The sequence below is a fragment of the Rana temporaria genome, chromosome 11 (genome assembly GCF_905171775.1).
Source record: "Rana temporaria chromosome 11, aRanTem1.1, whole genome shotgun sequence".
Classification (NCBI taxonomy): domain Eukaryota; kingdom Metazoa; phylum Chordata; class Amphibia; order Anura; family Ranidae; genus Rana; species Rana temporaria.
In genome coordinates, this window is record NC_053499.1 from 123065932 (window position 1) to 123085698 (window position 19767).

The 19767-nt window shown below is 43.8% G+C and overlaps 1 protein-coding gene across 1 annotated transcript in view; it reads right to left on the reverse strand.

Annotated features, from left to right (window-relative positions):
- Positions 1 to 4908: 4908 nt before the first annotated feature.
- The window catches only part of STIP1 (stress induced phosphoprotein 1), a 53495-nt gene continuing 38636 nt past the window's right edge, over positions 4909 to 19767 (reverse strand). The window contains exons 8-14 of the mRNA XM_040329043.1: positions 19396 to 19516; positions 18678 to 18774; positions 16572 to 16696; positions 15514 to 15550; positions 13066 to 13169; positions 10632 to 10804; positions 4909 to 5343 (exon numbers count right to left, since the gene is read on the reverse strand). Of these exons, the coding sequence (XP_040184977.1) occupies positions 5271 to 5343; positions 10632 to 10804; positions 13066 to 13169; positions 15514 to 15550; positions 16572 to 16696; positions 18678 to 18774; positions 19396 to 19516 (730 nt within the window). The 3' untranslated portion in view covers positions 4909 to 5270. The remainder of the gene's footprint in view (positions 5344 to 10631; positions 10805 to 13065; positions 13170 to 15513; positions 15551 to 16571; positions 16697 to 18677; positions 18775 to 19395; positions 19517 to 19767) is intronic.

Here is a 19767-nt window from a genome sequence, read left to right on the forward strand (position 1 = left end):
ACCCACCAATGCTAAGGGAGGGTGAGGCTTTCTTGGCTGCTGATGCAAAAGCAGCACTTAACTGCCCACTGATGTCAAGTTTGGAACTTGACCAATTATATAATTAGCGGCAAATCACTGCTCACCAATGGGAAAAATTAGGAGCCCTTGCCAGGCCCCTGATGTAAGGGGTGGTACGTTAATGCCAAATGATACTAAGGAGGGGCCCTTTACTACTGACCAATGCTAAGGGAAGGGACCTGTCGCTGGCCGCCAATATAATTGGCAACACTTAACCGCTCACCAGTGGTAAAGGGGGTTGGACCTTCCTTGGCTGCCAATTTAAAGGGCAGAATTTAAATACCAACTAGTACCAAGACAGAAGGCTCATCCTTAACCACCAATGTAAGGGGTGCCCACCAATTGTAGAAGACAGATAACCATGTAAAAGGGAGGCACTTCATCGCCCACTTATGAAAAGGCGCAACACATTACTGCCAACCTATGCTGATCGATGGACTTTTCCCTGGTCGTTGACATCAAGAGGCTGCAGTTCACTGCCCACGTATCCTATATAGCAGACTTTCCTTGACTTCCAAGATCAAGGGAGGTGCTCAACTATCCACTGATGCTATGGGAGTGTAGCCTTTCCTTGGCTGCGGATGTGGAAAATCACTACCCACCAATGCCAAGTGGTGGGGGGTCCTCCCTTCTTGGACAAAAATTGAAGGCGATGCACTTCATTACCCACCGATACTAAAAGGTGGAGAACTGCCCACTAATAAAGTTATGATAAATTAAGGGCCCTACTCTGGGTGCCAAGGCAGAGGGCAGCACTTAACTGCCCACCGATTTTACCTTTCTTGACCAGAGATTTAAGAAGTGGCAAAAAAAAATCACTACCCACCGATAAATGGGGGCTCTTTCCTGGCTTCCAAGGTAAGGGGTGACACTACTGCCCACTGTTGCCAAGGAGGAAGAATACTTAATTGGCTGCTAGAAACAATAGCAACAGGCTGATCTTTAAGCTTAAAAAGTGGTGTGCACCACATGAGCAAGACAAAACAGTCACTTTCAATTTGGGAGGAATAGCAGTAGAATGAAATTCCTCATGGGAAAACTGAACAGTCAAAAACCAGAGTAATTTAGAATAAAAAAAATATTATTGCTGTATACATGTATATAGTGTATTAGATAACGTGTATTATCTGCATGTAACTTGATCCCTTTTTTTTTCCTTACAAAAAGAAAATGGAAAATAAAGAGAAATTAAGTAAAAGAATAAAAAAAAATGTTACCACCACCAATGGCTCAGAAGCTGCTAAAAGCCACAGGCAAATCTCATAGAATCACCTGGAGAGAGAATGGTAGCATGCTTGAGGCCTTTCCAATCATAGTCTGCAAAAAAAGTGCAATTTGGATCATAAAATTCTTGCATGGCTGGTGAGGTGAAAACCTCAGTCGAAGTGGCAGAAGACGAGCCACAACTTAAGGAGCCAAGAGATTTCAAAATTAGAGGACAGCACAAGTCCAGGCTACAGTCAACACCATTATCCAGGGGCATATTGCAAGTAGCTCCTGACCAATGAACTAATTTTTGATGATGTCTGGTGCCCTTTTCTATATAATCCCTTCCATGGCAGATCTGTCAAATGGTGAAGGAAGGGAAAAAAATTAAAAAAAAAAAAAAAAAAAAAAAAAAAAAGAGAAGGAGGGAGCTTCTGGTGTCAAGCCCAAATAACCTACTCACAAAAGGGGGTCTTTACAGACTGTGCATTTGCACAGGCAATCCCAGCAGTTCTGGGCCTGAAAAGCACACTGCAACCAGCTTAAAGAGGAGGAAGTATACCCTGATGGGTTTTACTTCTTTTGTTTCCAGCAAACCCTGCAAAGTAAAAGCATAATGGGATAGAGTGCATAGCATAGCATAGCATACTAGACCATTATGCAAAACTTACCTGCAATCGAAGCCTACGCTGTCCCCGCTGCAGGAAGTGTCCATCTTCGCCCCTCTTCCTTCCGGGGCCGTGGACTCTGGCTGTGACTAGACGGAGTCACATGACGTCACTCCCACACATGCACCCAGTAATGGCGCACGCTCAGGAAGAAATGGCACGGAGGTCAGTTTTGCCACAGCACTTGCGCCAATGACCTAATCGGCACACAACAAGGTAAATATCGGTGCACGTTTAGGAGAGATTTCCACTACTTATAGGCAAGCCTTACCTATAGGTAAAACTCACAATTCGGGGGTATACAACCACTTTAACCAGAACCAATTCTGAAAAGTGCCCACACAAAGCCCAGCGCTTGAGGATTACTTCCAGACTCACTCGACAAAAGTCTGGGTCAGTGGGGTGCAATTACAATACAGTCCAAACTTTGAGGGCTCAGGGTTACTATTAGGGTTGTCCCGATACCACTTTTTTAGGACCGAGTACAAGTACCGATACTTTTTTTCAAGTACTCGCCGATACCGAATAACGATACTTTTTTTTCAATGTCATGTGACAGATGGGGACTAATAGGTGGCTGGTACTGATAGGTGGCACTTTTGGGCACCGACTAGTGGCTGGTGCTGATGGGCACTAACAGGTTAGCTGGCATTGATAGGTGGCAGAGAGTGAAGGGGAGTATATAGGGCAGGGTGCAAGTGGGTCCAGAGTACAGGTGGGTGCAGTGTGCAGGTGGGTCCAGAGTGCAGGTGGGTGCAGTGTGCAGGGTGGTGCAGAGTGCAGGTGGGTGCAGAGTGCAGGTAAGTGGTGGGTGCAGGGGAGTACAGAGGGAAGGGTGCAGGTGGGCAGTGGGTGCAGGTGGGTATAGCGTGCAGGTGGGTGGTGGGTGCAGATGGGTGGTGGGTGCAGGAAAGTACAGAGGGCAGGGTGCAGGTGGGCAGTGGGTACAGCGTGCAAGTGGGTGTAGGTGGGTGCAGTTGGGTACAGCGTGCAGGTGGGTGCAGAGTGCAGATCGGTGGTGGGTGCAGGTGGGCAGTGGGTGTAGGTTGGTGCAGTTGGGTGCAGAGTGCAGATCGGTGGTGGGTGCAGAGTGCAAGTAGGTGCAGGGGAGTACAGAGGGCAGGGTGCAGGTGGGCAGTGGGTGTAGTTGGGTACAGCATGCAGGTGGGTGCAGAGTGCAGATCGGTGGTGGGTGCAGAGTGCAAGTGGGTGCAGGGGAGTACAGAGGGCAGGGTGCAGGTGGGCAGTGGGTGTAGTTGGGTACAGCATGCAGGTGGGTGCAGAGTGCAGATCGGTGGTGGGTGCAGAGTGCAAGTGGGTGCAGGGGAGTACAGAGGGCAGGGTGCAGGTGGGCAGTGGGTGTAGGTTGGTGCAGATCGGTGGTGGGTGCAGAGTGCAAGTGGGTGCAGGGGAGTACAGAGGGCAGGTGGGCAGTGGGTGTAGGTTGGTGCAGAGTGCAGATCGGTAGTGGGTGCAGAGTGCAAGTGGGTGCAGGGGAGTACAGAGGGCAGGTGGGCAGTGGGTGTAGGTTGGTGCAGTTGGGTACAGCATGTAGGTGAGTGCAGGTGGGTGGTGGATACAGGAATGTCTTCCCTCTCCCAGCACAGACACCCTGTGGCTGGAGAGGGTGGGCGGAAGCCAGGCTTCTGTATTTAGATGTAACACAGCAATGTGCTTCTGTCCAGCTGGATTCTCGGCACCCGCCAGCACTCCTGCAGCATCGCTCCCTGACGTTTGTCACACTAGAGCTGGTGATGGAAAGCTTTTCCTGGGCAGATTGGCACACTTAGCACACTTTAAAACTCACTCCTCCGAACACAGACCTCAGATACAGCGTGGCTCAATTCAGTGAGAGAGCTGCCCCTCCTCTCAGGCTCCTCCTCATGACCTGTGAGACATGTCAGAGCCGGGGAGGAGCCGCCTAGGAAAAGCTTTCCATCCCCAGCTCTAATGTGACAAACGTCAGGGAGCGATGCTGCGGGAGTGCGGGCGGGTGCCGAGAATCAGGCTGGACAGAAGCACATTGCTGCGTTACGTCTAAATAGCTATAGTCACTTCACAGAATCTTTTACTTGCCTGCCTGCTACGATGTCCTTCCTGCTCGTCTGATCTCCACCTGCTCTCCGCCCCGTTCCGCCCACTCTCAGCTCAGCACTTAGCACGATCTTCGCCGCTAGGTCTCCGCCCCTTCTCAGTCCCGCTCTCCGCCGTTCTAAGCAATTCCAATGATCTCCGCTGTCTCCCCACCCATTCTCAGCCCCCTGCTCTCCACCCCCTCTCTGCACCCGCTCTCCGCCCCCTCTCGTCACTTGAGGGAAAAAAAAAAAATAGTATCGGCAGAAGCATCGGGAGCATTTGCGCGAGTACAAGTACTCGCGCAAATGCTCAGTATCGGTCCCGATACCGATACTAGTATCGGTATCGGGACAACCCTAGTTACTATGGTGGATAGTAGCGAGTTTGGATAAAATTGCTTGTGGCAATCAATGTAAAGGAATCTTGACGGAAGAAAGTAGCTAGAAAAATAAAATAAAAAGTTAGTCTTCACAACAGCAGAGCTGAAGACACATTCGTCCTACTAGGACACTTGCAAAAAAAATAATAATTTAGAGGCATGTCGATTGTAGGCAAGGCTTATAACCTGTGCTTGCCTACAGTTTTTTTCTTTGCTAGTGTGCAATTCTTCTGTAAGTAGCAGTAACTCAAAGATTATAAACTTCCGGTGTCTTTTATTGGACCCAAATGAACCCCCCAGTACTTTACATAAAATAGCAATAAGCACTTGAAAATGTCCTAATCCTCGCCCTCTGAAAAAAAATAAAAAAAAGTCTGGAGTAATACTTTATTGTACCAAGTTTTGCAGTAATTCAGTTTAAAAAACAAATCTAGTCTTAATTTAGGTACAACCGTTTTACTGTAAACAGTTGATATGAATAGCCATGTTAACATGCATATGTACAAAGGTTTACTTTTGTTTTAAATGCACACATGCATCCATTTACCCAGTTCAGCCATCCCTATAGAAACTTTATAGACTAAGACAGTAAGCAGATTAAGGATTACACAAATTCACAAATCTCATCACGTGCTTGTCTTTATTACATTATTACAGGTCAATAAACTTAAACAACTGGGAGAGATTAGCAGAACAAATATGCGCATAGTGTCTGACGCATGGATCTCTTCCCAGCTCTGCTGTTCACAGAGCGATCCTTTAATAAAAGTCCCCAACTCTCCACTGAACCACAACTAGTGAAGAGAAAAATAGGGGCAGCATCGGGGGATGAGGACACCAGCTCTTAACATGAGGCAAAAGGAGGGGGGCCACGAGATTCATCACCGGATGGCAATTAACCCAACATCCATTAATTTCTGTATCTTCAGGGCAATGCCTGGATTTTTCAAGTGTCTGTAGGGAAAACAAAACCACAAAAAAGGTAAGGCATCAGGATTTATGTGGAAACCGCTTATTTTTTTTTAAAAGGCGTTTATTTTCAAGTTTTCCAAAGGAAACAATAAAAGAAAAAAAAAAAACAGTAAAGACTGCCATTAAAACATGCAAGTGAAATCTACAGCAGTGCAGAAATGAACATATAGGCAGAATGTACATAACACAAATACCCCAAAAACCAAGCAGCATCGCCATTCACACACATTCAACTCCACAGCACTAATGACCCCACATCAGCAGTATAGCTCCAAAGGCCCGCAGGCAATAAAACCTCAGTACAACAGAAAGCAGATCCTGCCCAGATAGAGCGGCAGCAGTAAAAAAAAAAGAAAGAGGGCATCAAGCCACAACTCTCCAAATTTTATTGGAAGGGCGGTGAGGAGATTACCTCCCCCCAGAAGGTCTTTGAAACATCCAGCCATGGTTGCCATACTTTGGTGAACTTTTAAGGGCATGCCCTGCTTTTGTAGATCAGTTTAAACTTGGGGAGGATACAATGAACATGGCACAAAAAGGCATGAGCCGAAAGGGGGCCCCATGTCCTTCCAATGTAGTAGAAGGATTTTGCGTGCGTAGAATAACAGTAAACGTAACAGAGTCCTGGCATGAGTACGAGAAACAATCAATCCAGCACTCCCAACAGTCCAACCTCCGGGGTGTGAGGTAACTGCAGGTGCAATTTTCTGGAAAAAAAGGCAAAAATTCTCGTATGGTACCAGATCGTACGATTTTCATTTAGTCAGTACAGTTGTCCGAAAATAAAATACAAATACACAACACATGACAGACTATTTTTTCCCCCGTTATATGAGAATTTTTGACTTTAATAACCATTTAATTTCTACTTGCAACTATTAAAGCGGAAAAAGTTGTACGATATTCGGATCGTGTGTATGGGGCATTGGATATCATGTGCAACCACTTCTTACTCATGAACATTTATTGTTATTTCAAAGAAACTATGTTTATCAATAAAATTAATTATTTTTTTTACGTTTGCTTGTATACCATTGTTTCGTCATAATTGAGTTTGTCATTATAAAAAGGGATGTGGTACCCATTAGTGACCGCTCATTGCCCAGTTTAAAAAATAAACTCAAAGGCCCAGATTCACAAAGCACTTACGCCGACGTAAGTGCAAATGTGCGCCGTCGTATCTGTGCGCCAGACCCACAAACAGATATGCGCCTAAAACCAGGCTACACCCCGCCGACGTATCTTGCTTACGCCGGCATAGGGTGGGCATACATTTAGGCTGGGAGCATGTGCCACTCCCATTGATTGGCCATTCAAACATGCAAATGAGGGAAATACACCGATTCACGAACCTGCGTGCAGGCTACGCGAGGTGCGCGCAAGTTGTACGTCCGGCGTAAAGTTATTCCCCATAAAGGAGGTGCAACCCAGCAGCAGACATGCAAAGGTCTGCACCAGGGAACACAAGCCGGCGTATTTTACATTGGACGTGTCTGGCTGGGCGTAGGTTACGTTCACGCCGTAAGCAGTGATCCGGCGTAGTTTAGGCAGTTGTTCCGACGTGGTTGCGAGCAGGCGCAGGGGGATGCGTCCACTATACGGCGCATGCGCAGTTCGTGATGCGTATCTGTCTGGCGCTCGGCCCATTATTTGCATGGGGTCACGCCCACTTCCACCTACGCCACGCTGACGCAGCGTTGGGAGCAATAGCTTGCTGAATGCATTCCTTGCCTTTCTGCGCTGCGTTGGCGTAGCGTACATTGGTTACTCTACTGCGGTGTAATGTGCGCCTGCTCTCTGTGAATCTGGGCCAAATTCTCCACAAACATGGCTTGTATGGGAGGGTTGAGAGAGAGAGAGAGAGAGAGAGAGAGAGAGAGAGAGAGAGAGAGAGAGAGAGAGAGAGAGAGAGAGAGAGAGAGAGAGAGACCAAATTCACCTTCCAACATGACAATGACCCCAAGCACACAGCAACAATGACCACACAGTGGTTGGCGAAAAAGAAGAATGTCACTGCAAGGCCTAGTCAGACTTGAGCTTAGTACACACAGGTCGAATGTCGGGTGGCATCAGAAACTGACTAGTGTGCTCCGAACAAGGCTCATTGCCAAAACTAGTCTGCGGCTGACTGTACTCACTGTGAAGGCTTCACAATAAATACGCTTGATATTATGGAGTTGCCGGCTGCTTCTTTTACTCTATGACCATTTGTCTATTGGTGTGTGGGAGGTCACCTCATCTTGGACACCCTGACTGCAAACTTCAAAAAGAAAGGCTTTGTTTCCCACTGTTCTGAGCCATACAATCTTTCATCAAGACATTCAGCCTGTGTGTGTGCGGCAGCCGGTCTCACAGAACCTTCTGTGGAAGGATCATGACTGAAAAAGGTCTGCCAACGTGCTCCCAAGCAGCGCTCTGCGCCATGACCGGCATTGTTCTGGCAAAACACAATAGCACAGCAGGAGAGGCCGCTGTACTCACTTCGGATTGTTAGTACAGCGGCTCCAACATAAGGGGTCAGTTTTTTTTCTCGTTCAACCTGCCGAGTTGAAAGACAAAATAGAAGCGTGTACAAGGCTTTGAAAATCTGTGGAATGACTTGAAGACTGCAGTCAAACTGTCACCTTAAAATTTAAAAGGAAAAAAATGTTTTGGCTAAAATTAATGTCTGCAAGGTAGACAGACAGAATAGTGTAATGATTCTGTTAAAAAATGAGTAAATACCTATTAAATTCCTTCATCTATATCACCTCCGGCATTCTAGTTTCTGTTCTCTCATTCACTTCCTGGTTTGTGGCGCTCGTTCATGCAAGAACTACATTTCCCAGTATGCATTGCGGCACGCCCAGTAATCCCCCCCCCCCCCTTCCAAGTCTAACACAGAGAGCGTCTTGCCGTACAGATGTAGTTCCCAGGAGGGGGCGAGCATGTTACTGACCAGCGCAGTAAAGCCTCCCTTCACGATGGTGAGTAACAATCAGACAAGCAGGAAGTGAACAGAACAGAGAAGAAATAGAGCAACTTCTGAGCAAAAACGAACAATGAGGAAGTGAAAAGAGGAATGTCTGCAGGTAAAGGATGCTTATTATGAAAAAAAAAAAAATTTTCCTTTACAACCCCTTTAAGTGAACTTGAGCAGTTCTGCAAAGAAAAGTGGACAAATATTGCAAAGTCTAGATGTGCAAAGTCAGTAGAGACATATCCCAACCGACTGAAGACTACTTAAAGTGGGGGTTCACCCTAAAAACAAATTTCGAACATTAGAGCCAGCATACCAAGGACATTTACTGTATGCAGGTCTTTTTTTTTTTTCTCCTTACATACCGTTATATTCTGATTTTCTCCAGGGCTTCCGGGTTCTGATGACTGCTAGACTGGGCGTTCCTATCCCTGCCTCAGGGTTCTGATGACTGCGGGACTGAGTGTTCCTATCCTTTGATTACATGATTGACGGCTTGTTAAACAGTTCCCCTGTTGCACAACACGCGTCACCAGATTTCCGGAAATAGCCAAGCTGCGAGTCGGAACTATACGGCGCCTGCGCAGTCAGCTCTACATGGCGGGCGCAGGCGCCGTATAGTGCTGACTCGAAGCTTGGCTATTTCCGGAAATCTGGTGACGTGCGTTGTGCGACAGGGGAACCGTTTCACAAGCCGTCAATCATGTAATTAAGGATAGGAACGCCCAGTCCCGCAGTCATCAGAACCCGGAAGCCCTGGACAAAATGACAATATAAACGGTATGTACTGAGGAAAATTAAATAAAAAAATTACCTGCATACAGTAAGTGTCCTTAGTATGCTGGATTTAATGTTAAAACATTTTTTGGGGGTGAACCCCCGCTTTAAAACAAAAAGGGGGCAACCCCCCCCCCCCCACTCCATTATTATGTTATTTTTTACATGTTTGTGTTCCGTCTATCTTTCACTTGGTTATAAATTGCACTGAGCAAATGCAGCTATATAAACAAACTGTCTTTAATTCAGGCTGTAAAGCAACAAAATGTGATTTTAAAAGGGAGATGATCATTTTCTATATACATTGTAGCAACACTATATTTTGCAAATATCCAGATATTTGTTGCTCGTGAAAAAAAAAAAAAAAAGTAAAGTTAGCCCAATTTTTTGGTATAATGTGAAAGATGTTACACCAGGAGAATCGTGATCTTTAATCCAAGCAAAGAAATGGCGATTCTCATTTTAGCCAGAATCATGCAGCTCTAATGACTGGGATTCCATTTTTCCCCATCTGGCTGCATATTTAACATCTGTTGTGCAAATTAGCAGAGAGTGGCTAAAATAATAATAGAACATATTTTGCATAATCGTATTGCCAATATATGTATACTCTATATCAAGCCTAGCAAAGAGTTTCCCCCACAAAGTAGCCCCCCCCCCAACCACACACACACACACACACCTATAATGTATACATTTTGCAACAGGATAACTTCCATATAAGCCTATTGGGAGCGGCAGGTTAGTTGGAGGGGGAAAGGGCAGCAGTTTTAATTTTCAGTACTTTGCAGCACTGGAGTCCAAAGCTCAGATCAGAAGATTGTACCAACTTCCCATTACCATTTAAATCCCTCAGGACACCGACAACCATGCTTTCCTCTCCATATTGGACAGAGTAGGGGAGCTCCCAGGCTGCAGCAGATCTTGTAGAACCCCACCAGCACTGCCACCAAGTGAACCCCATGGTGCCCCACTTCTAGAAACCCAATCTAACTAAAAAGGGCCATTACCATTCCAATAGAGGTCTCTTGAGACCCATCTGAAAGAGCACTGGCCAGGTACAGCCTTCACCAATCTGACTGGCAGCCATGTCTCACAGACTTCATCAATGCCAAAACCTGACCTACAGACCAGAGCTAGGAACATCAATGAACTTTCTCCTCACCCCAAAATCTGACCTGGACATAAAAACTGGGAAATTTTGCCTGGAGAACAAATACAACCAACTACTCTGTACATGGCAAGTTTAATGTAGGCTAAAACAAGAACATTAAAAAAAATTAAAAGCTGAAAGACTGTTGGGATCAGGGAGCTAAAGAATGTCCATTAGCTGTCGATGACTGAGGCCTGACTAATGTCTAAAACGGGCACCATCTCCACCAGTCAATACAGATTACTAGTACTGGCCCAGGAGACAAATGCAGTACACCCCCCCCCCCCCAAGCCTAGTACTGCCCCAAGACCTGAACAAAGATATGGAAAGACGGAAAAAAACACCCAGGTAGACCTGTGCCAACCCTTTTGTATTACTCACTCGCTCAGTGCTTGTGGGTCCTTTTGCATTTGTTCCAGTATAAGTCTCATTGCTGGATCACTCATGATCTGTTGTACTTCTGGATCTGACATCGCCCTGCGCTTTACATCTTCTGGACTGTCATTCCGGTGGTACTGAGACATCATACACCTCTGATATCCATCATTTGCTTCCTGTGCGATTATATAAAATAAAGTTAAATCTGATAACCTCTTCCCATTTCAAATGTCCGAACTGTCAGATCAGTGCATTTATTATGTTTTACTGTATTTTTTGTATAGTATTCAACAACTGAGCATCTCATAAAATACGTTACATAAGGTGTGAGGGTCCAGCTCTATACTATGTGTACAATCTATTATAGACACGCTGGTTTGTGCCCAACCCACAACTATCCCTTACTACAGGGATCTCCAAACTATGGTCCGCCAGCTGTTGCGGAACTAAACGTCCCACGGAGGCAATGTAAAACGGACTTTCAGAGACGTGACTAGACATGATGGGAATTGTAGTTCCTGTACAACTGGGGAGGAGCGCAATAGTTTGAGGACCCCTGCCTTACTATTTTATTCCTATTACATTGTGACCAGTTTCCTTTAAATAGTCCTCACCCAATATACATTTATGCATCGTTTTTTCTCCAATCAAGTTTGTGGAACTAGAATAAAGTTATTCATGGATAGCAAAACCACTTTCTATTGGCTACAAGTTTGTTTGTCATCATCTTCCCAATCAACAGCTTCAGACAGTTCAAGAGATAAAAAACAACACACACACACACACACACACACACACACACACACACACACACACACACACTGCTTTTTATTTATTTTTTAGTCGTTCACAATAGATCTGAATCAACTATATCTGGCATTTAGCTCATTATATAAAAGCAAACCCTCAGATGGTTGATGCTACAAAAGGTCAAATATATTTTTTAAATTATATATATATATATATATATATATATATATATATATATATATATATATATATATATATATATATATATATATATATATATATATATATATATATATATATATATATATATATATTTCTGAGAACAGATCATGAAAGTTATTGCAATACTTTTCTTCAGAAAGCCGTTATCGACCTAGTTAAAATCATAGGTCAGCAAAACACCATCATGCAAACAGGAAACCTGTGAGTAATCCCTACAACTGAACAAAAGAATCAAGATCCCCCCCCCCCCCCCCCCCCTAATAAATCTGTATATAGCCAACCTCAAATTTAATTGCTTTAAATTGGTTTATTGCTCACCATTGTCAGAATTCTCAACATACACCAATGTGTTTAGTTACTGGCATGCGGAACATATATAAAAACCACACACACACACCCTTCTATTATGGAAAGTACATTATGTTGCATAAATCAGGCAAATCTAAAGCAAAAATTTGCCTCATCAGTATTTAAATTGAACATTATGTTTGCCCATGTAGGGCAAAGTAAAAAGTTCACTTCACCCAGCAACATGTACTCACTTTTCTAGAACAATGCTCCATTCAGCCACTGGATCAAAAGTGCAAAAGTGAAATACCCGCCACTTCTGAATGAATGAACATGCGACTTATTTCCCCTTCTTCGGTGCAAGTGCTAGGAGCAAAATAACTGCCCCAGTGCTGCCGCATGGGGCTGGGGATACAGTGGGTTGAGCCAAAAATATACATTAAAAAAAAAAAAAAAAAAAAAAAAAAAAGGACTTGATTTCCCCATCCACACATTCAAGGTGGATGGGAGAATCCTCCCCACTATGCCTTTGTATTCCAACAGCGGGGAGACTTCCCCATCACAATATATGGATTAGTGCTGCCGAATGTACCCTGCGGTGGCGATTGAGTGGCAAAAAATGTACAGAAGTTGAGCGACTTCTGTACAACCAGCCTGCCCATACATGGATCGGAAATAACACTGGTCCTTGCTTAATGGAGAGAGGAGCGGAGCCCCGGCCGGCGTGTCGCTGGAACGTGGAGCAGGTGAGTATGTTTATTAAAAGCCAGCAGCTACACTTTTTGTAGCTGCCTACTTTTAATAAACATAAAAAATGAGTGGAACACCCCTTTAAAGAAGAATTAAACCACCATAACGTTTACAGCCAAGGAAGTCGTTTCCGTTTGATCTGCAACTGCCATGGTGCTGCACATGTGATCAGGTATGACATCAGCCACGAAGACACAATCAAATATGAGTTGGCAATTCCAGGAAAGCAACCATTTTTTGAAACAGTTAAATCCGTGGGATCAGTTACACATACCAATTTTGAAAGCATAATTATTAATGTGGAATCTATGTCCCTTGATAAAGAACATTTTCTATTGAGTGGTTATGGGTAAAGTTCCACTTTAAAGTGATTGTAACAAAAAATGACAACTGACAAATATGGGACAGTCTAAACCGCATACTGTACCTTGCATGCAGAGTCCAGCTCCAATGCTTTCTGATAGACATCCATAGCCTTGGTGAAGTCTTTCATGGCCTCCAGCGCTGAAGCTTTGCGAGTGTAGCCTTTAACTGAAGGAAAGAGAATGACATTTCGTATTCTGTTATTATGTCCCCTAACAAACCAGGAAGTTGATGTATACAAGTTACACTCCCATTACACACTGATGGGAATGAGCCTCTGTAGGAGGAGTACATCTTATAGGAAGAAGAAACCTTTTAGTGTCCTACATATGTATCCAGTGAAGGATATGGAAAACATATCCATGACAACACATCTGGGCCATTAGTGCATCTTAAAGTGTTACTAAACCCACAACAGTAAAAATCAGTCTGTATATGCAGTAAAACATGCTCGTTATACACACTGTGAAACCCAAGGGGCTAATCCTCTGCACTGTGTAAAAAGACTGTTCGATCCTTTCTTCTCTGATCTCTTCTTTCATGTCCCCTAATCATTTCCTGATAGTACAGAGATCTAGGACAAGCTGCACATGCTCAGTTTGGTGTGTTTTGCTAGATTTTTTATTTAGGTTTCCCTTTGGAGAGTACATGTGATCAGCACAGGACCAATCAGCACTGTCCAGACAGAGGGCCAGGGGTCCTTCATTCTTATAGGATATTCATGGGAGAATGAAAACTCCTCCTACAAGCTTTATCCAGACACTGATAGTTTAGAGAAGTCTCGTGACTTCTAATGAGTAAGAGTCGGTTCACACTAGGGCGACACGACTTCCAGCGCGACTTTCAGAGGTGACTTGAGCATGAACCACAGGGCGATCTGGGGCGATTTACAACACGAGTTGAAGTCGTCTCCAGGACAGGAGACTTTCCAGTGGCCAATCAAAACAACAATCAGCTCTGGGAGAGGGAGGGGGAGGGAGGGAGAGGTTTGCCTGAGAAATGTATGTTATCTTCCTGGAAAGTCGCTTCAGTTAAGACAGTGATCAGACTTGGATCAGACTTGGAGGCGACTTCCATTGAAATCAATGGGTACAACTCACCTACAAGTCGGATTGAAGTCGTACAGGAACTTCTTTTGAAGTCGGAGCGACTTGAGTCGTGTGTATTAACACCGCTCCCATTCACTTGCATTGTTTTTCTCGACAGGACGACTTGAGGCGACTTCAAGTCGGATCCTAAGTTGCCCCAGTGTGAACCGGCTCTAAAGGTACTTAGCAGTTTATATTAACTAAAATAATTGCATTTCCATGTTGTGTACTGTGGGAGACCAGATATAGGGAATGCAGGGTCCTGGGTTTAGTAACACGAACATACCTGGTTGGTATGTGTTGCATAGGTGAAAGGACTTTTTTTTTAAACAAAGTTACTAGCTAAAGCACTGTGGCGTTTTAGGTGATGAAATATCAGCTATATTGTTGAACATGGTTATCAAAATCATACACACAAAATGTTAAAGTCGTTGTACACCCCGTACAACGACTTTTACCTACAGGTAAGCCTAGATTAGGGCTTACCAGTAGGTGCTGGAAAGATCTCCTAAACCTGCACGGTTTAGGAGATATTTACAATGTCCTCTTAACAGTGATGTATTCCGTGCATGTGCACTTTAGAAAAGGCACGCTGTTTCTAGCGGGATAATGCCGTGACTGGCGGCCCCCGTGCGCATGCGCCTGAGTGACGTCACGTGACTCCGGCCAGACAGAGCCAGTTTTGCGGCCCTGGAAGGCAGAGGGCTGAAGATTGACGCTTACAGCCAGCGGGGACAGCGCAAGCTTCGGTTTCAGGTAAGTGACACATAATGGGCTACTATGCGATGTATAGCAGCCCATTATGCTTTACCTTGGCAGGGAAATAAAGTTGCAAGTTGCAGCGATTCCATATCAGCTCTTTAAATTACTGACACACGAGGAGGAGGGTATAGAAACACCAGCTGTGAGCCTAACAATCATCTGTGTTTGCATGTAGTTTACTATTTTTAATTTTAATAAATGGTGCCAGTGGTAATGCACTAGGCTGGTGTGCCTTTCCTACTGTTTGTTATCTACACACATAAGTTAACCATGACACTACCTGCCTGGAGTCAACGTAGTCTCCCTGTGCCTGAGTGGGTTTCCTCCGTGTACTCTGGTTTCCTCCCACACTCCAAAGACATGTAGTTAGAATAATTGGCTCCTGTCTAAATTGGCCCACATATGTGTATGTATGAATGAGACTTAGGGACCTTAGAGTGTAAGCCCTTGAGGGCAGGGACTGATGTGAAATATACAAAATATTTGTGTAAAGCGCTGTGTAAACAGTGCTAAAAAAGTACCGCTAATAAAAATACTAAACTGTTGCAATTTCCAACACTAATATATTCTGAAGAAAAGAGATTAACAATGCTTCATGCGTAAAGTACAGGATTACAGAAATCATCCCATGCATCGATCCTCCACATTCTGGAAACACTTACTGAATGAAGGCTCTAGTCGTATACATTCTTCACAGTCCTGTAAATAGAGAAATGATATACTTTATATAGAATATGTACTGGACAGATGACAACTGCTAGTGTATGGCCAGTTTTAGCACAAACACCTGATGAACTGACCAATGTAAAAAAATAAAAAAGATAAAAAAGTACTTCAAGATAGATTAACATTCGATTTTAGAATGAATTGCATTTTCTTGAAAAAAAAAAAAAAAAAACTATAGTGTACATTGTTAGATTCATTTGAGAAATGTTTCCATCCTGCTCCTTTGAACTTTGTCACTGGATGCCAAAGCTACCATCCATTTAACCCCACCAGCGATAAAAATAAAAGAACTCTACTACTGTAGGGCCAGCTTTAGGAGTGTACAAAAGAAGAAAAAAAAAGAGAATAAAAAAAAAAAAAAAAAATAAAAAAAAAAAAAGTGTAAAACTAAAAAAAAAAAAGTTAAAACATTTTGAGTAAAGCTGTGGATGCGCCAAACACACTGACGGTGCATTATACCTACAGTATGTGCAGTTGCTACTTTTTGCCAATAGATGTGTACAGCCACCTTCACCCATTTATGTCTATGGCCAGCTGTATGCAGCTCTAGGACATCAGGGAAAATAAACCCTGCGGTTATTCTGCATGGACAAATGAGCTCATGTGCATGCAGTAAAATCGTGAAAAAAAAAAACAAAAAAAAAAAATGGTTATTAAATACTGCCAAGACAAAGCTCTGTCTCAAATGAATGAAATGAGATTCAGTTGGGTACAGAGTTTCATGATTGGGCAACAGTCAAAAGTATCACAGTATGGAAGGATATAAACATCTATCATTGTCACTGTTGTCTCTGGCCCTGTGGACATTTCCCATCACTTTCTGTCCTTATAACCACGGTCAGAGGAAGAAGAATAAAGCATAATAAGAATACTACTTCTGCTTTGTTACTAGCCCCAAAAAAAAAAAAAAAAAAAAAATAGATAACCGTCTTAGATTAAAAGTGACCAGAGGAAAAAAAAAAGCACATATTACTAGACTATACACAACAATCACCTTAAGGGCAAGTGGAAACTCCAGCAGTTTGGTGTAGCATGCGGCTCGATTACTGTACAGTTTGGCATCTTTTGGATTTCTTTTAATTGCTTCTGAGTAATGCTTCATTGCTTGTGGGTAGTCTCCTACAAAACAGGAAAGACAAAATCACCAACACAGCTCATTAATACTACATACATATACAGCTCATTAATATTACATACATATACTGCATCTATTGCAAACTTGGATAAAATATATGACCGATAATTACCAGAGCAGAAATCTGACCAATACAAGTATTTGCTCCCACTTCTAGGCATAGATCCTGGACAGGCAAGTGTTCCAATATTAAGTCAGCTGTTGCAGTATTTGTAGCGTCAACGTTAAAAACAAATAATTTTCGGCAGAACTCCGCTTTAAACAAAATAATTACCGTATTTATCGGCGTATACCGCGCACTTTTTTGCCCTGAAAATCAGGGCAAAATCGTGGGTGCGCGATATACGCCGATACCCGCGCTGTGTTTGAACCACTGCGCCAGCATATACCGAGCGCAGTACACTCCGGTATAGTCGGGCAGGCTCGGCTCCTCTCACAGTCACGTCCTGTGCATCCTGTACGCGAGAGGAGCCGAGCCTGCCCGACTACACCCGAGTGTACTGCGCTCGGTATATGTCGGCTCAGTGGTTCAAACTCAGCGCGGGAAGCGGGGAGGACACCACGATGGCCGCAGAAGGATGCCGGACCAGACGAGGCCGCAGAAGGATGCCGGACCAGACGAGGCCGCAGAAGGATGCCGGACCAGACAAGGCCGCCGATGGACGACCGGCAAGACACCGACGCGCTATACGCCGGGGTGCGTAATAGGCCGATAAATACGGTACTAGCAAAATAATAGATATACCCCTTCACATTAACAGAACATGAGTGCAGTTACACCTGAACACCTTAAACTGTCCATGCATACAACAGAATGTACAACATAATATTTTACAAAGATAACTTTCCTAGGCAGAAAGGGTAAATTTTTGGTGACATTTCTATGTGCTCAGTGTTTAAATATACCCCCCCCCCCCCCAGAGTACTTCAAGCATTGGATAAATGTATTCCCTATTGTAAAGGATAAAGATGTCAGGAATCACACAGGAGTTCAGTGAGAAGACTGTTGACAGCGTACAAAGCTCAAAACTGACAAGCCCAGACTGTGGCAGACAGTGACAGAACTCATACTGACAAGTAAGGTTGCCTACAGACCTTTAAGGATGATCAGACATGCATGCACAGATTGCCCCTAGACATCAGGATGAGGCGAATAGTATATGAAAAAGGAACATTCTGTTGATGTGAATGGACAGGGAAGGGAGACTGGCAGAGCTGGAAGATGCTGCCGTCACTTTTTATTTAATAGTGAAAGAGCATTTAGGGCAGTATTCTAACCCGCCCATTCTATTGTTCTGAAAAATTGGACAGCTGACAGGTTTACGTGGTAGCAGGACAAAGCAACAGGTTTACTTTAAAGCAGTATTAAACCCAAAAGCAAACGTTTGTTATATAGCAGTTTGATAACTCTTCGGTGTGGTGGCTTTTTATGCTCCCCCGTCCCTTTATTTTCACCTGGTGATCTGGCCAGCAAGTCTTTTTTTTTTTTACAAATCCCCATAATAGGTTGCAATGAGCTCACGGAGCCGCCACAACATCTGCAACTTAGTTTGTTGTTAAATCTGGAGTCCAGGAGATCTATATCTGATGTCTCCCACCCGCAAAGACCTGAAAAACCTCCAGGTGAGAGACCATTCACTCCAGTGCAGGCATTGCCACAGCTGAGGTGGTCTGTTTGTAAATTTTCCATGCCCAGAATGTGAACAAGTCTGAATCATGAAGTTCTACCCAAAACCAAAAATGTTCTGCCTCTTTTCCTGCAGCAAGACTTGGGTTTTTTCCCTGATGGTTATAGTATGCCACTGCTTTGGCACTGTACATCTGAATCCTGATCACATGCCCTGTAGTTGAGAGGCCCCACATTGAAGGGACATGTGTTTATGCAACCAAGAATTGTAATGAAATATTTATATGGTAAATAGCCAACCATATCTGGATAAATCACAACCAAAATGAAATGCCTACCTTTTTGAAAATATTCATTGCCTTTACTTTTCTCCTCTACAGCCATATCAGGATTGATGTAAGCAAGACGATCCTGCTCCTTTAAAATTTTCTCTGCCTAAAAAAATAAAAAATAAAAAGACAGACACAGATATTGACTCATTGGCACAGCATCTTCATCATTGAATTTTTTTCATTAGATGACCATTAAAAAAAAAAAAAAAAATCCCCTTTTTAAAAAAATGCACTTTTGCAGGTGAAAAAAGTGCATTTTATTTTAAGGATTCTGCAGAGCATTGCGCCTACAATCAGCAGATCATGGGTGCAATGTCTAGCTCCTGTAGACTCTGGAAAGCTGTCTGCAGGTACAGGCAGGCAGTTACCCGAGAGCAGGACTATGAAGACACACACCAGCGCCCTCGAAGATCATAGGAAACTACAATTGCATTGCGGCCAATGGCACTTTTAGGCACTCGTTTATAGGAACCTGAAAAAAATGACGTGGCTGTGCACTGCTTTCAAACAGTAACAGCAGGTGCGGGGGAGAAGGTCCCCTGCCCGCTGTGACAAGTGGGGGGGCCTGCAGACACTGGAACATGCAACATGTTCCAGAAGTGAACTTATTCTTTAAGACTGAAACATGCAAAGCACAACTACTGCACATTACGTGCAAAGCTCATCACAGTAGTAAGATAATAAAAACAGAGCATTTCATGAATAACTTTCCAGACAAGCTGACCTGCTGACATTTCTTGAGAACATCTGGAGTTCTGTGTTCTGCCAGAGATTTGTTGAAGAACTGAACTGCTTCCTTGTACTTTTCTTCTTTGTAATAAGAGTTCCCAACGCGGGCATATGCTCTGCACAAGAGGACAAAAAAAAAAAAAAAAAAAGAAACACACAACAGTAGGTTATGAGTAGATGACAGCAGGTACCAGAATGTCAAAATGTGATCAACATGTGCAAAATGTTGAGGGCTTACTTAAAGCGGAGGTTCACCCTCAAAATTAACTTTTTCCCTAACCTATCTCCAGCCTTAATAAAGGCTTGTAGCGTTGTCTTTTTTTTAATGTGTACACTTGCCTGTATTCAGCCGCACTTTCGGGTCTTC